The sequence below is a fragment of the Podarcis melisellensis genome (genome assembly GCF_964234715.1).
Source record: "Podarcis melisellensis genome assembly, chromosome: 1".
Classification (NCBI taxonomy): Eukaryota; Metazoa; Chordata; class Lepidosauria; order Squamata; family Lacertidae; genus Podarcis; species Podarcis melisellensis.
In genome coordinates, this window is record NC_138528.1 from 88,838,370 (window position 1) to 88,855,013 (window position 16,644).

The window sequence follows — 16,644 nt, forward strand, 5'->3', positions numbered from 1 at the left end:
CCCTCATTTCCCATCGGTGGTCTTCCCAGAGACATCTGGGCTGCATAGACCTTCCATCTGATCCCCCAGGAAACCACTTATGGGCTATTGGCCACACAACTCTTCTGTGAAATGTGCACTCTGTTCACTCTTGAGAGACTGTTCCATGAATGTCTATATAGTATATAATTTTAGGTGCTGTTGTCTACTGTCAATAAGCCAAACTTATTAATGAGCAGCATATTGCGTAGAAGGCAGACCCCAGACACTGGCCGTTTTCCAAGCTACCTGAAAGAATGGTGCAAATAGGCAACAAAGCAGCAGTAATCCTGTTCAAATTTATATTCTCCACAGGAAAAATAGGATGTGGGCTGGTGGAGAAGCAATTTACATTAATCATCATCCTAGAATTATTCTACTGAAGGGTCTTTACAGCTTATGCTATTCTGGCTGTGAATTTAACTTGGCACCGTGTTGTCTGAAGTATAAACTAAGGTTGCAGAAAGGTGCCACAAGAATACCAAGTGAGGAGTATTTTATTACACTCTTATTTTCCCTGAGAGGCCCCCCACATTCCCTCTCCCCAAATCATGCTCTGTGTTGTGTTGTAAAAAGAGGGAGGCAACTCTTTGATGCCAGTCAGCGGAGCCCATGAAGGAAGATGTGGTTTCTTACTCACTTTTTTCCCCATCTAGCAAAACTGTTTTTAATTAAGCATTTGGGATTTGAATTATTAAATAACAGAGCAGTTTCTGTCTGCTTTTGTTCCCTAGCTAATGCGCCTGCCAGACCATTATTGACCTATTTTTTAAGAGATTGGATAATGAAAGCAAAATGGGGATGTTTTACAAACATGTGGCAGAGCAACCCTATCCCATTCCATATTTTAAAAAACTGCATGTGCCGGTTGTTTCAGTCAGACCTCCCCACTCCATCTCAATTTCAGCAGGGATATAAATTGCACACTACTCAAGGGACAGCTCTGGTTGCTAAAATCTTTTGCCGTGACTATCAACAAGCTATTGTCCCAAATTTCCGAGGAATATTTAAACCCCCATTTTCTTTAGGAATTCGCTAGGATGTTACTTTAGAACGTTCAGATGTTCACTTCTTATGTGGGTTAAGGTCCCCAGGAGATATTACTACATCACAAAACTTAATGTGGGAATAATGCCTTTAAATGGTTGAGATGGAGTTGAACGCTAGAACCTGTGTGATAGCTGCATCTATCAGCACTGAATTTTTTGGGCTTTCCTCCAGATCAAAAGCAAGCTAAATCTTCCATAGTGCATGGCTTTGAGAAAAATCACACATTTGCCTCAGTTTTTCCAAGTTGTTCTACCAACTCTTATGGCTTTGCCAAACACTTGCCACTCACAGTGTGGTTGTGTTCACTTGGGTTCTCTTTGTTTTGTGGGTCATTTCCCTCATATTGATGAGTCCATATTTGTAAGATGTATACACAGTGCATACCGCTTCCTAGTTCCTGTGTGCCAAATGTGTCTTTTACATGCCAGCAAAATAACAGCTTAACTTCCAATCCAATAAAGATGAAAGGAATTAAATGAACTAATAAGATTGAATTAAACAAAACTGAGCTGTTTTTAATTGGGTTACTACACTTAGAGCCCAACATTCCTCCAAGGAGCTTAGGGTGATATATATACCATCATCATCATCCATGGTTTTTCCTCCAGCACCCATCCATTTAATCCATACAACAACCTGTGAGGTAGGATAAACTGGGATAGCATCTGGCCCAGTGTCACCTTGTGACAGAGTGGGGACTTGAACCCTGGTGTCCCACGTCTCTTTGCTGTAATCGCTACACTACCCTGTCATTACACTTCTTGTAACTGTCATGTTACAAGAAGGGTTGAAAAGTACTTGCACAAGCAATTCCCCTTTCCACACTTTCGTCTTCAAAATATATACATAAATGGTGTATCTTTTATTACAGGGAAATGCAGTTTCCTCCTTAGTCACTAAAGGTCCATGTTGTGTTATGGAATGCCTTTTACTGTACCTTGGGTTTAAGTTAGGGATGGGCACAGATGTCAATTTCCATTTCTCCCGGTTTTTCCAACCTTCAGTTCTCCACATTTCCAAATCAGTTGGTGATTTTTCAAAAGTCCTTATGAAAATTCATCAGCATTTTGTTGAGAATTCATTCCTGACATACACATTTTTGCATGCAGTTTTGCCTAATATACGCAATTTTACAAAACAATTCCCACTAATACAATGCATTTCCGTATATTCTTTCCACCAATATATGTGTGTTTATGCATGCTCTACCCTTCTATACACAGTTTTGTACACATTACTTGACTGGAGAAGTGCATTTCAATCTTTGGAGAAGGTTTGTCCGTTTCAGCTTGCTTATTGTGTTGGAAAGTTCAACTTTTTGAATTTCTCCTCCACCCCTAGTAACTTTGGATCCTTTTCTTTTCCTTCCCTTGTTTACTATATATTTTTCACAATCAGCCTCCAGGGACTGGAGTCCTTCCACAAATATAAAATTGTGTTTTTATTTCCATTGGTTAAAATAAATGTGTAGATAATGTTGTTCACTTGGTTTGACAGTGAGTACTTGGAGGTACAAAAACTGCTGAATGTGACTAGTGGCTAAATGAAAACATGTTGTGGTAGGCCAAGAGCAATTCCTTTCTTAATCATCCCCCAAGGAGGTTTTGTATAATTTCATGTGTTTGTTTTAAAGGAACTCTGTTTTAAAAGCAGTGGCACGCGTCTCTGTTTCCTTTTGTGCTTTTTTTTCAGCAGACAGGATTTTCTATCCAGGAGCTTGTCAAGAAAATGTCAAGAGTGGGCCTTCTTGGGTTGGTGGTCAAGGTAAAATACATTACACTGTCGACATCCATTAAGGCCGGGAGAAAATAAACCTCTGGAGGCAGATCTTAGCTGTGTTCTTGAAGTTTAGAAGTCTGTTGAAGCACAAAAAATTGAATATATGCAGTTTTAGAGTGGGAGGAGAAGTGGATGTCCTTTATACACCTTCATGTGTGCACAATTGTTGAAACAGTTCCACATGCTGGTCCTAAAGGAATCAAAGATTAGGACCTTTTGATGGGAAGAGTATTGTTTTGGTTGGCCCAAAACATTTGGATGCCTGAAGTGGATGAACACACCTATTCCAAGTTTAGAAGCTGACTGGACTAGGAGTTGAGTTTGTTTTCCACACTGGTAGGATTAGCAAGTAGCACACCTGAGGATAGTAGGTTTGCTTAGGAGTTGGGTATGCTGCTTTAGACCAAATCAGACCACTGGTCCATCTAACTCAGTACCGTCCATACTGACTGGCAACAACTCCCCAGCATTTCAGACAGGGGACATTCCCAGCCCAGATGTAGAGGACTGAACCTGGGATTTTTCTGTGTACAAGGCAGGTGCTCTGGCTGTCAAGGTGGTGACCTGGCTGTCATCCTTCCCCATCCAGCTTTGGAGAGATGTAGGGCAGTCTCCGTGACATGCAAAGAATCAACGCCTTGCTGCTGCCCCTCGTCTCTCTGCCAAATGGTGGCCCAGTCCTCTTTTAGCCCCAGAAGCTGCTGATGTTTGTCTGCTCAGGAACACACACACACACACATTTTTTCAGCCCCAGATCGACAGCAAAACAGAAAGCAAACGTTTATTGAGCTCTTGTGGGTCACAAGTTGCAGAGGCCTGCCTTTAGTACAGCAGTCTCTGCTTCCCCTTTAAATGATGGTTCTTAATATTTAATGCGACTCTCTGAGGGCATGTAAGCAGCCTGAAGCCACTTTTCTTTTGTGAACCAACCCCTCTTGCCAATTGGCAGAGGGACCTTGCATTCATAACAATAACAACTTACTGTTACAAAGTGTATCCACTGGCAGTGTGCATGAACTTGTCACGCAAATAAGTTTTTCCTCTATACGGAATCTTCCATGCTCATCCTCAACATGCTGCTTTGAGTCTAGATCCTTTCTACCACAGTGGTGGCTGCGGCTACACGACACTTATGTGAAAACCGACCACATACCGTATTTTTCCATGTATAAGATTTTTTTACCAAAAAAAATAGGTTTAAAATTGGGGCTCATCTTATACATGGGTAGTGCTAAGGGGTATTTTCTTAATTTGGAGCCCCCAAAAATAGGGGGCGTCTTATACACAGGAAAATATGGTAATTAGGTTATCCATGCCTTTTTTGTCCCTGCACATCCCCCAGGTGAATGAAGGAGGAGGAAAGTAATTGTGATCTTGTGGCAGGATTCAGCTCATGAGTCCCATGAGTGGAAGCCCTCCATGGTGCGATTTCACCTTTCCTCCTCCATGCCCATCTGAAATTGACTATGTGGGGGTCAGTAAAACTACCAGAGTTGGGGATCTGGCGAGCTAACATGCATGCCCAGACAGAACAATCGACAGCATGATGTTGAATTTCTCCCTTGGTATTTGCACCCACCCACAACATGGGTGTGGGGGTGCACCCCCGTTGCTGGAAGCACATCCACTCCTTCAGACACAATGGATTGTAATGTAGAATCAACCTGCATTGATATTTTATTTCTGGATTGAAACTAATTTGTGGGGGGGAAAGCTCTTTTTGGGGATGTAAAATATGCAGTAGGTCTAGATTGTATGTGTGCGCGAAGCAACAAAATCAAGATGGCAGTGTACACTGAAAGTTGAATATAATGTTGTGTGTGTGCAGCCCTGTGCTCCAACACCTACTGATAGAACAACAAGCAATCTGTAGTTCTGTTATCTGTGTTTACAGGTGGCTTTTGTTTTACGAAATGCAGCTGCTTAGATTGCAATTTCACAGGAAGGTGGCAATGGTGGCGGTGAAACACATTCACCCCCAGCCATTTTCCTGCCCTCAAATTGTCAGCTCCAGCTGCTTTTCCTCCACCTGCATCTTGGAGATGCAGAACTCTTGCCTTGCACCCGTGTAGCACTAGAGCATGTACCAACAAGCTTCCAACAGGATTTGTGATCCTAGACTGGCCTTTTCTGCGTAGTTCCAAAACTATATTGTGTGCAGACAAGTCCATATAGGCCTTTCTGACAACTTGGTGATTTGCTGTTTTTGTTTGCTTGTAGTCGACTAAGGCTAAAATGGATTGAAACTTCCTTTGCAACAAGTGTGAGATGCCCTTGAGAGTCTGAGAACAGATGGAAACAGGGAGTCTTGAGCTTAAATAAGAATTACTGCTCTCAGAGCTGAAGGCACCTTTCTCAGTTACAGTTTATGTAAGTGATCAAGCCTGGAGCTGTTGCTAGGCTTTGAAACCTTCCAAGCAGAGTACAGAATTTCAGAGCTTTGTGGCGTTAAAAATGATTGCGCTTTGTCCCAAAGTAGTGTCTAAATGTGCTCACCTACTATGTTAAAATCCATAATGCAGATCTCCTGCCAAACCACAAAGGGCTAATGAAAGTGTTAATAGATGCACATTTGAGAGCCTGAGTTCAGCTACCAGTCTAGCCGTGGGATCCTGGAGCCATTCCTGTAGAATGAAAGGGTAGCTTGGAGGAGGTGGGGAGGGAGTTTACATTTCTGAATCACCTTCCCCGCTTCACATCAAAAACTTCCTGCGTTCAGTAAAGCTAGCACAGCAAGGAAAAGCCTGTACTCAGCAATAATAAATAAAATAAAATAAAATAAATTCAAAAATACATTTTCCCTTTGCAGGTACAGCCTGGGGTGGGGGGATGAGTTCAGCAAAGTGGAATAAGAAGTTGTCTGTGCATGGTACTGATTGGCTGGTGTCTGTGACATCATTAAGAAATTTCCCCATCCTGGAGGAAGTTTGCATGGAGAAGGGAAGTTGTGTTTTTCGGTGAATACATGACAAGTTAATTAATAAGCCTTTGTGTGGCACTAAAAAATATATGAAATAATGGATGCTTGAATTGTATGGGAGAAGCGCTTAGCCGCTGCTCAGTTTGCTGCTTTGCGTGCCTGTCATTTTGGTTGTGACACCAGGTCTTGCTGCGTGAGCTCTTTTTAAAATATTGCAGCTTTACACTTTCCTCCCATAAAGATCAATAGACATACTACACATATCAAGTCTTCTTTTTTGTGAAGCATCCAAAAGAAATATCCAAAATAGAGACAGTTGTAACAGTGATCAAAGGCAATTAAAACGTTTCCCCTTGATTTCCTGGTGTTTTGAGGAAGTTTGATCTGGAACAGCCAAGGGTGGCGAACAGGAGGGATTACTAATTCATTTACTAGAAAGCTGTGATTTCCAAGAGGGAACTTGCCCATTTCCAGGGATTGTGCTAAAAGGAAGGGCAGGGGTATTTTGGAATTCCAAGCAATTTCCTCCTTGTGTGGATTAGCTTTCTTTCTGTTACGTCTACATAGGCAGGCATATGGACTTCTCGAGTATCTGATTTCTTTCTCCTGCCTAGTTAATTCAAATCCACTGTGTCGGTGATTACTACTGAAATGAGAATCGCTTCCTTTGCATTAAGTACTTTCATTGAAGGTGGTATTTTTTATTGTTTAAAAAAGGAACAATAATAATTTTCTCCAGGAGCAAAATGGAGAATAATATTTTTTTTAAAAAAAAAATAATAATACTAATAATAAAGGAAGAAAGAATAGGGCACAGTGCAGCCAAAGTTAAGCCCTTTTATGTGTCATTTATTTCTGCTGGGGGAGGCCTAAGTGCAAATTTCACCCTCTCATTGAGATGTAAGGGGATTTTAAAAGCGCTTAATAAGAAAAGCAATGTGCTGCAATGGCCTGAGTTCTAGAACTGCACGCAGGGAACAGTGGGGCCCTCAGGGAAGGACCTTGGGGCAGAGGTCTAGGGCCACACTCAACAGGTGGGCCCTGAAATAAGGCAGGGCTGGCTTTTGAAAGTTACCATCTAAAAGCGGGCGCAGTGCGGATGGAATATAAACGCCTACAGGCAATTACCCATTTATTCATGTGTACATGCGACTGCGGGACGCGGGTGGCACTGTGGTCTAAACCACTGAGTCTAGGGCTTGCCGATCAGAAGGTCAGTGGTTCGAATCCCCGTGACGGGGTGAGCTCCCGTCTTTCGGTCCCTGCTCCTGCCAACCTTGCTGTTCGAAAGCATGTTAAAGTGCAAGTAGATAAACAGGTACCGCTCAGGCGTGCACTGCTCTGGTTTCGCCAAAAGCGGCTTAGTCTGCGGACAAACATCGGCTCTCTCGGCCAGTAAAGCGAGATGAGTGCCGCAACCCCAGAGTCGTTTGCGACTGGACTTAACTGTCAGGGGTCCTTTACCTTTACCTTTTTACATGCGACTGCACACATCACCGCAAAACTGGAAGTGGCATGAAAAAGGGCAAAGAAGAGCATGAAAATGGCGTCTAGCCATCCCACAAGCTTTTGCAAGTGCAATCCCAGGAGTCTCTTCTGTCCTCACACTGCAGGTCTCCTGGGAAATCTACAGACACTTGTTAGTTTTGCTAATTAACCTGTAAGCAGGAGGGGGGGTGAAATTGCACTCTGCACTCAGCCCTTTAGCTGCCTGTCTTCTTGGAAAGTTTGCAGTGCCGTGACACTCTGATTCTGCCTACCACAGTAATTTATGGTGACGTGGGTTTTATCGCCGAAGCTATAATTTTGTGTTTCCCGAAATAACTGTTAAATGTTCATCAAGGAGCAAAGGCCTTTGGCTGTTCCTTTGTGCAATTCCAGGACTGTGTTTCTTCTTAAACGCACTCCACATAGATGGCGAAGCAAGCAAATGCTGCTCTTTCAGCATAGATGGAAAGGGCATCAGGTGAGGAGCTCTGGTTCCCTTATGTGAGATTTGGGAGGTAGCGGGGAGAGAACAGCTGGCAACCTTAAAATGAGGTTAAGAATTGCCAGCACCGTATGAATCAGCCTTGAAGGGTCATTCACTCTTCACAGGAAAATGTACAGAAGTGTTCTCATTTCAGCCACCAAGTTGACTTGTGAGAATTTTAGAAATGGCGGCAGTGAGAGAGTGGGGGCAGGAGTCATTGCCCTTGTTTCGAAAGTGGAAGGATAAACACATGCTCATTAGAGTTCTCCCCCCACACCCTTTCCCTCATATGCACCCAGGGCTTTGGGGAAAATAAAAGAGCAGATTTAGGGAGAGGAGAGAAGTTTGGGTGCACAAGTGTAAATTCTTACACTAATGGAATGGGGGACTTGGCACTACTTTGGATATAAGCCATAGGTTTTTTAAAAAAATAAACCAGCCGAACTTGAATAGTCATTCAAGCCATAGTTAGGGACGAACAGACCATGTCAGTTTTACACATGTTCACATGTCCATTCTGTCCCATTTTTGCAGTAATTTGTGATTACTTTTTTTAAAAAGTGAAACCTTACAGTTAATTATATATTCCTCACAATCTTAAAAACATATTTTTTTCTCTCAATGTACACAATTTGAAACAGATGTAATCCTAAAATATGTGTTTTAATGCACTTTGCCACCGCTTTGAGCCAAGATCTGCATCTCAAAATTCAGAGAAATCCAAAGGATTGTTGCGTTCCACCAATGTATTAGTCTAAGACATTTGAATTTGGTTGGTTCATTTAAATGCAGGCTTGAACAAAGTTTTCCACTGTACTTAGCAATGGTTTTCAAACCTTTTGTCCTCCAGGTACATTTTCCACATAGTTCTGTCCACCGTGGGTACCTTTATGTACTTAGCTTGAAACCGCTATGGATTACACCAGTGTTTCCCAACCGGTGTTCCGCGGCACACTACTGTGCCGCGAGACTTTGCCTGGTGTGCCGCGGGAAAAATTGGCGGGGGGGGGAATAAAGGGGAAAAAATTTATTCCCCCACCGCCAGGCGTGGGGCTGGGGCGGGGGAAGCCCGAGCTTCCCCCTCCCCCAGAACGGGACCCAGAGCGCAGCTTTGGCATCGCTCTGGGAGCTTGCGGGGCTGGGGGAGGAGGAAGCCCTCCGCCAGCCTCCAAACCATGTCGGGAGACAGCGGGATGGCGCGCTGCGCCTCTCCCGCTGTCCCCCGAGTTTGCGGGGCTGGCGATGGGGAGGAGCAGGCTTCTCCCCCCGCCAGCCTTCCAGCCAAGTCGGGGGACAGCGGGATGGCGCGCTGCGCCTCTCCCGCTGTCCCCCGAGTTTGCGGGACTGGCAATGGGGAGGAGCAGGCTTCTCCCCCCGCCAGCCTTCCAGCCAAGTCGGGGGACAGCGGGATGGCGCGCTGCGCCTCTCCCGCTGTCCCCCGAGTTTGCGGGGCTGGCGATGGGGAGGAGCAGGCTTCTCCCCCCGCCAGCCTTCCAGCCAAGTCGGGGGACAGCGGGATGGCGCGCTGCGCCTCTCCCGCTGTCCCCCGAGTTTGCGGGGCTGGCGATGGGGAGGAGCAGGCTTCTCCCCCCGCCAGCCTTCCAGCCAAGTCGGGGGACAGCGGGATGGCGCGCTGCGCCTCTCCCGCTGTCCCCCGAGTTTGCGGGGCTGGCGACGGGAAGGAGCAGGCTTCTCCCCCCGCCAGCCTTCCAGCCAAGTCGGGGGACAGCGGGATGGCGCGCTGCGCCTCTCCCGCTGTCCCCCGAGTTTGCGGGGCTGGCGATGGGGAGGAGCAGGCTTCTCCCCCCGCCAGCCTTCCAGCCAAGTCGGGGGGCAGCGGCAAGGACGCGCTGCATTTCAAAAGCCTGCCTTCAAAAGCCGTCCGGGACAGCGGAGAAACGCGCTGCCTTTCTCCGCTCTCCCGGGAAGGCAGGCAGGGGGGAGCAAAGGCTTTCGCCCCCTCCCGCCTTCAGAAGAGGTCCAGGACCTCTTCTGAAGGCGGGTGGGGGGCGAAAATCTTTGTCCCCCCTGCCTGCCTTCCCAGGGGCTTTTAAATCGCCCCGGACAGCGGAGAAGTCCTCCGCTGTCCCGGGCGATTTTAAAATGCCGCCCGCCAGCATTTTAAGATTGCCCCGGACAGCGGAGAAGTCCTCCGCTGTCCCGGGGTTTTTTAAAATGCTGGGGGTCGGAAGAAAAGCCCTTGTCCCCCCCCCCCAGCCTTCAGAAGAGGTCGGGGGACAGACTGCGGGGAGAAATCAGGGTGGGAGTCACGACCGTGAGGCAGGGCTGCCAAGTGTGGCAGAAGAGGACACGGCCGTCGCACCTGTCCTTAGGTAGGAGCTTCTTCCGTGTCGACCTGCTGCCCTAAAGTCTTGGCTTTTTTCTTGGCTTTTTGGCGGTTGGCACAGAAGGAAGGCAAGGGGGAGGGGAAAAAATTGAAACTTACACTTTCGTGCGTCCCTCCCGGCGTGACGCTGCGCGCTGACGTCACGGGGCTGTAATGGTGGTGTGCCTCGATATTTTTTTCATGAAACAAGTGTGCCTTTGCCCAAAAAAGGTTGGGAAACACTGGATTACACAGCAAGTTCTGGGGTGCATCTAGGACACATACTTAGTTAACAAATGGGTGTCATTGTCCATTCTTATTCTGAAAGGCAACTCTAAAGTGCCCATTTTCTTATTTCCCATTTATCACTGATACCATCCCTGTAGTTCCACTGATTGCTTTATCCTAGACATATGTTGAGCTGCTGGCAATAACTATAGAAGTAGATAGAGACTGTGCCTCTAGGTCTAATGAACAGCTTTCTCATTCACTCCAGCATTCATCCCTGGATCTGAAACCCTTCATTAATAAGGCTGAAACATCCAGAGAAGCAAAAACCAATATTGATAGTCCATCCCTTGGCCTCCTCTTTGCCCACCAGTCTGCTGCAGATGCACATTGCAAGGGCAGATTGACAATGAGAGAGCGAGAGCAAGCTCCATCTTTTGAGGAAGCTTGCCCCTCGCCATTATTTGTTGTTATTTATTTATTAAACATATAGTTTAGCCTGACTTTTGTTGTATGATCCCATGGAGAGTTTCAATGCCATTAAAAAAAAATCCATTCTAAACAATTAAGAACATTATTTTATTTTATTTTTTTAAAACCCACTAACATTCATTCATAAAAACTAGCGGTGTGCCAAAAATTGTCCTTTTTAAATAATAATAATTAAAAAATCCCCATCTATTAATGAGAAAAAAGATTTAATCTGAAAATTCTCAAAGGGTGGAGAGAAAATGCCAGTGACATTCTCATGGATGGGATGCAGAGCTGTGTTGAGCTGACCCTACTTTCAAGGTGGCTGAGGGAGGTCTGTGAGTGCTGTTTTGTTCTGCAAACTATCTCTCCAGGGGTCTGTACTCTTAAGTGCTCACCTTCCCTGAAGACCTCAGCTGGATGGTACACCTGACAGCTTTTTGTTGGTTGTTTTAAAATGAAGATGTTGGGTTTTTTACTTTTAAAAAAATGCAGGTGGAACATTTTTGGGGGGTACGTAAAATGCAAAAGGAAAGACTTCCGTTAAACAGTATTAGTGAGTGCACCAATCTTAGGCGTTTGGTAGCCATCCTCCTTGGCTTTCCACACTTCCATTAAAGCTCAGGAGAAGATGCCGCAAAGTAACTCCTCCCATGGTGATTTTTGAGATCAAGAAGGCTGCTGAAGTACACAAAAAAACCCCTCAAGTGGAGAGCATGTGTGCCACCGTGCAACAAGGCATAATTAAAAAAACCTCATACCCAGTGAATTCTAAAGTACCATTAGAACGAGACCAAAAAATAGAAGCCACTTTTGAACTGAAATAAATCTTTTGATAAACTGGAGGGCAGGTTTCATCCCAGCAACTAATAAAAATGCTCCTTACAGCTCCCAGTGGCAGCTGCAGCTAATGTCCCATAAATGGCCAGGCAAACAAGCAGGTCTTTTCCTGGTGCCAATATGCTGTAAGCTCTGGCACCAGAACTGCTTCCAGGAGAACAATCCACAATGGGGCACCACCACAGAGAAGACCCTACCCTGTGTCACCACCAGGCGAATCTCCCTCAATGGTGCGATAACAAGAAAGGCCTCCCTCTGCCATACCAGCTATAAGGGGTAGGCTGTTATGGGGAGAGACACCTGTTTAGCCATCAAGTCATGACTGACCCTCACCAGTTTTACTTCCATCTCTGAGTTCTCCTGAACTCCTCTGGAGCTTCCTGCTCCTGTATAAGTTCGCAACCTGAGCTGAAGCAACAAGATTTCCTAGGGCTCCAAGCAAAGTTGCCTTGAGCTAGGGAAATGGGCAATGGATGGTATGTAAGAACCAACCAGAATACGCTGGAGACTACAGAATTGCGGACTAGATGAACGTAGGTCTGATTTAGGAAGGAGACCATCCCCAGGGACCCTGGCAATTCCGAAACAGGGGCAGGAAGGTGATGGCTTCTCCTGATTGGTTTAACCCCGATGTTCAGAGGCTTAGTACATCTGGGGACATGTGTCATGAACAAACAAGGTTGCTCTAAAGGGCTCACTGGTGATAATTTATCATTTCCATCTCCTGTGCAGTTGGGCTGGGACAGAGAGCAGGTTGGGAGATACAGGTTCGCAATGATTGGGTGCACTGGGTGAGCTCCATGTCCCTAGGGAAAGCCATGCGCAGACCCACTACTGTTGTATTGTTGAGGGATTTGGCTCCTAGTCTGTAACACTGGACGTTTCTCTCTCTTTTTATTATCAGCTTCATAGCCACAATTAAACAGCAATAGCGTCCTGTATCTGTTGCTAAATATGAAAGCTGCAGATTTTGAGAGAACCATCTGGAAGAGAGGAGGAGGAACACCGAGGCAGCTCCAGCTGCTGTTGTTGTATCTAAGTGTGTCCCCCCCCCCCTCGCAGGTTTCATAACAGGATTAGGCAATTTCAACGTCACACAGGTTACCATGGATACTGTAAATCATTGTCATGAGCAGTTTCTCAGCCGAGGAGTTTATACATACTCAGAAAGGCTCCCCACCCCCCGATAACTTTTTATTTCTTTTTTTGGCAAGATGAGATGTTTTGGTTCTGAGCTTCATGCTCTCTTCTAAAAGGCATGGACTATGTATTGACTTTGACCAGAAGGGAAAAGAAGAATTGAGGTCTCCCACCATCTTTTGTCTCCTGTCTCCCCCACTTACAGACCTTGAATCAGGTTTGTCTTGCAAATGAAGCCAAGCTAATCCAAACCTGGGTTAGACGCTGAAAATTTAGGGGTAGTGCTAAATCCTGGATATGGTAATGGGTGAAGGCAAGTAAGCTGAGGTCCAAGTCAGAGAAGACAGAGATCTTTGTGAGAGGTTCATCCTGCCCCGAGTGAGTGGGGTTCCAGCTGTTCTGAAGGAGATTGTGGGATTATACTTCCCTTATAAGGATCAGGTTTGTAGTTTGCAGATGACAATGAGACACATGTGGTCTCTCTGGAATGGAGAACTCTCTTAGCAGCTTAGGATGGGGTGCCAACTATGATCTTTCCTGGCTTCAGTTGTGTATCCAAGTCCTGGTACCTCCAAGTTGGATTACAACAGTACATGATTCTGCATTGAAAAGGATCTGGAAACATCAGTTAGCCTAGAATGGAAGTGGCTAACCTGGTGTCTTCCAGATGTCCTTGGACCACAACTCCCATCAGGTGAAGTCGACATGTCCAGTGGCCAGGGATTATGGGAGTTGTGGTCAAAGAACTTCTGGAGAGAACCACATGGGCTACTCCTGGCCTAGAATAAGGCTGTGAGATCGCTAACTGGGACTGGATGATACAATACAACCCTATTAACACCAGTGCTTTATCAGGCAGGTTACTACAACATGTACCTACTCAGACCTGAAGATCATCTTGCCAGAGTCTTAAGACATAACATGGAAGGAGGTAGCAGACATATAAATGAGGCTTTGTAGAATGATAGGTGGGAGTAAGTTGCACCATGGCCTTTTGGAAAGGAGAAACATGTAGTGGCCATTTTCTCATCTCTGACTTTTACGCCATCCTTATGGCTTCCTTGATTCCTTCATAGTACCTGCAGAGTCTCATCTGCATGACTGCTACCTCCTTCTGTGTTTCATATTAGGCTCTTATGAGAGCCAGGTCCATAGCTTTACTACCAGCTACCCTTTTTCAATATTCACCCCCCAAGTTTCTTTGTTTACCATCATCTTGACAAAGAGTTTTGGAGAACTCGAAAGCTTGCATGCTGTTTTGTTGTGACACAAGAATTCTCTCTCTTTTCCAGTTCTAACCTATCGGTACCATGGCTACAAGTGCTGTTCCAAGTGAAAACCTTCCCACGTACAAGTTGGTGGTGGTCGGAGATGGGGGTGTGGGGAAGAGTGCCCTCACCATTCAGTTTTTCCAGAAGATCTTTGTGCCAGACTATGATCCAACTATTGAAGACTCTTACCTGAAGCATACGGAGATAGATGGGCAGTGGGCCATTCTAGATGGTGAGCCACCTATTTTGAATTGATGGGCTTTCATCTGATGCTGCTCAACTTTTGTGTGTGCATAAATTCCATATATCTTACTGATTGCATATGTTATATCTCAGTGTAGATAAATAAATGAGGTGCAAGAATCAAGTGGAGCTATTCCGATTTGCCCTTTATTCCATGCAGAGTATATTTATCAACCTGCCTTGGTCTTTCTTCTCCAAATGAAAGTTATTTTAATGATAATGATTTAAATCACTGAAGTTTTGGTTTGGGGGGTCATGGCCAGAACACACAGGCGTTTAGGTCTTTAATGGAGTGTTTTGCCCAGGTATTCAAAAATATGTTTATCTTGCTAGGCAGCGTGCTACAGAGAAAATACAAAAACCACTGAGAGAGAGAAAAAAAAAACAATACAACAGACAAAAAGGCACCAGGCAGAAGTCAAGCCAAGAACACACACAAAAAGAATGAAACACTGGGATAGAAGTAGATTTTGCTAGAGACAAGTATAATGTGTAGTTAAACTGTGGAACTCACTGCCACAAGGTGCAGTGGTGGTCACCAACTTTGATGACTTTAAAAAAGGATTGGACAAATTCATGGAGGAGAAGGCTATCAATGGCTACTAGGCATGATGGCTATGCTCTGCCTTCCCAGCTGGAAGCAGTGAAACTTCTGTGCTACACCCTCCCCTAGTTCAAATAAAGAAACTCGGAAGTTCTCTCCTACCTGTTGTTCCAGGAGCGAATTTCAGTATATTAGCACTGTACCGTATTTCTCTCAGTACTGGCTCCAAGGTATGAAGGTGAGATTGATGGTATTTATTTGTTTGCCATGCTGCGTTCCTGGTTTTTCTTCAAGGACCTGAGAGGGGATTCAATTCTCACAACTATGCTATGGAACAGGTGAGGCGAAGAGAGAAAGAGAGAATGTGGCTTGTTCTAGGTTACTCCATGAGCTTTGTGGCTAGGTGAAGATTTGAACCCGCGTCTCCTGAAACACCCTCTTTATCAATCCATTGCACCAGCCCTTCAAGGTGTTCCCGAATTTATTCCTGAAATCGACTCAGCTACAGATTCACATTTTGCATTGTTGTTGTCATTGCTGTTTTTGCTTCAGATGACATGTGCACTTGAAAAGCACTCTTATGGGTCTGAAAAGAAATCCGACCCCCTCTTGAACTTTTACTTTTACTAGAGAACAATGTAGGAAAATAAAGGTAACCAAGGCAGGCGCTATTCATAAACTTGTGAATTATTATGCAAGGGATGTTTTTTGATAACCACTACCACTTTCTCTGCACGTAGCTATTTTCATCATTTCTCTCCTGGGGCTGCTTGTCCAGTTGCTTACAAACTCATTGCATTTGTATACATGCAATGCTTATGCACACACGGCTGGAATCCAAGAATTAATCTTGCTACACTAAATTAATTCCACCTTTGTTTTGAGCAGTTTGGATCAAACAACTTGTTTTAGTCTCCTGTTTTCTCCCACCGCTGCTGCAACCACCCAACATCTTCTGTCTATTTGCTGCTGAATCTGATGCTTACAGAGTATTATTATTATTATTATTATTATTTATTTTGCTAGAGGCCAGTCTGGTGCTGGTGCTCCAAATCTGAAGCCAAAGAAAAATGCTTTAACAAGACAGGCGAACAGTAGTCTCCTGAGCATATTGGCTCACAAGAACCTGAACACTGGCCCCCACCCCTGCAGGCAACCTGTTCATTGAGCCTCCATCCTGATTTGCTGGCACAAAGCTTAAACAGAAGTTAGGCCAATTTTTATTGAGCATTCATTGTGATTTGTGTGCAAGGATGTTAGATGACAATGAGCATTCATCCTGACTTGCTTGCAAGGTGTTTTATATGTCTTCCCATTAATCCTTCATTTGTTCCACACTTTTCACTTTCGTAACTGCAAAAAGTTTTGGGGTTGTTTTGTTTGTTTTAAAAGGGGGCTTCAGGGTAGGATTTGTTGCACCAGGGTGACAAATCCATTTTATCAACTTCAACTGTGGAAATCTAAAGTTGCAGCCTGTACTTTGCATCCCTCCTTCAAACTACCGGCCAAGTACAGTGCTACCTTGGTACTGGTAGGTAAAATAATGGGAAGGAAGAGGTGTGGCTTTTATTTTGTTTTAAAGGATGCTTGGGAGGGACCTTCACAGTCTTTTGATTTCTGGCTGGCATTGTAAGCCTACTTGATTGGAAACAAATTCCATCAAAATCCTTGAGACTTGAGCAAATCTGGTTAAGAGAAGGCACTATGCCCACAACGCCATAGTCATCCAGGATATTTAGAATTACAATCTTATGCATTTATGCTCTGGTACTAACTGCACAAGTATGTATGCTTCTGTTGGCTCAGAAGTGAATTCCACTTGGGTCAATTTAGCCTTCCCTT

General features: G+C 44.9%; 1 protein-coding gene across 3 annotated transcripts in view; it reads left to right on the forward strand.

Annotated features, from left to right (window-relative positions):
* Positions 1 to 16,644, forward strand: part of MRAS (muscle RAS oncogene homolog) — a 46,216-nt gene that overhangs the window by 14,261 nt on the left and 15,311 nt on the right. The window contains exons 1-2 of one of the 3 annotated variants that reach the window (XM_081886013.1): positions 2,809 to 2,832; positions 14,037 to 14,247. The exons of 1 other annotated variant lie outside the window; for it this stretch is intronic. In XM_081886013.1, the coding sequence (XP_081742139.1) occupies positions 14,055 to 14,247 (193 nt within the window). In that variant the 5' untranslated portion in view covers positions 2,809 to 2,832; positions 14,037 to 14,054. Of the gene's footprint in view, positions 1 to 2,808; positions 2,833 to 14,036; positions 14,248 to 16,644 lie in introns of those variants that run through there. One more of the 3 variants, XM_081886012.1, reaches the window with a different exon arrangement.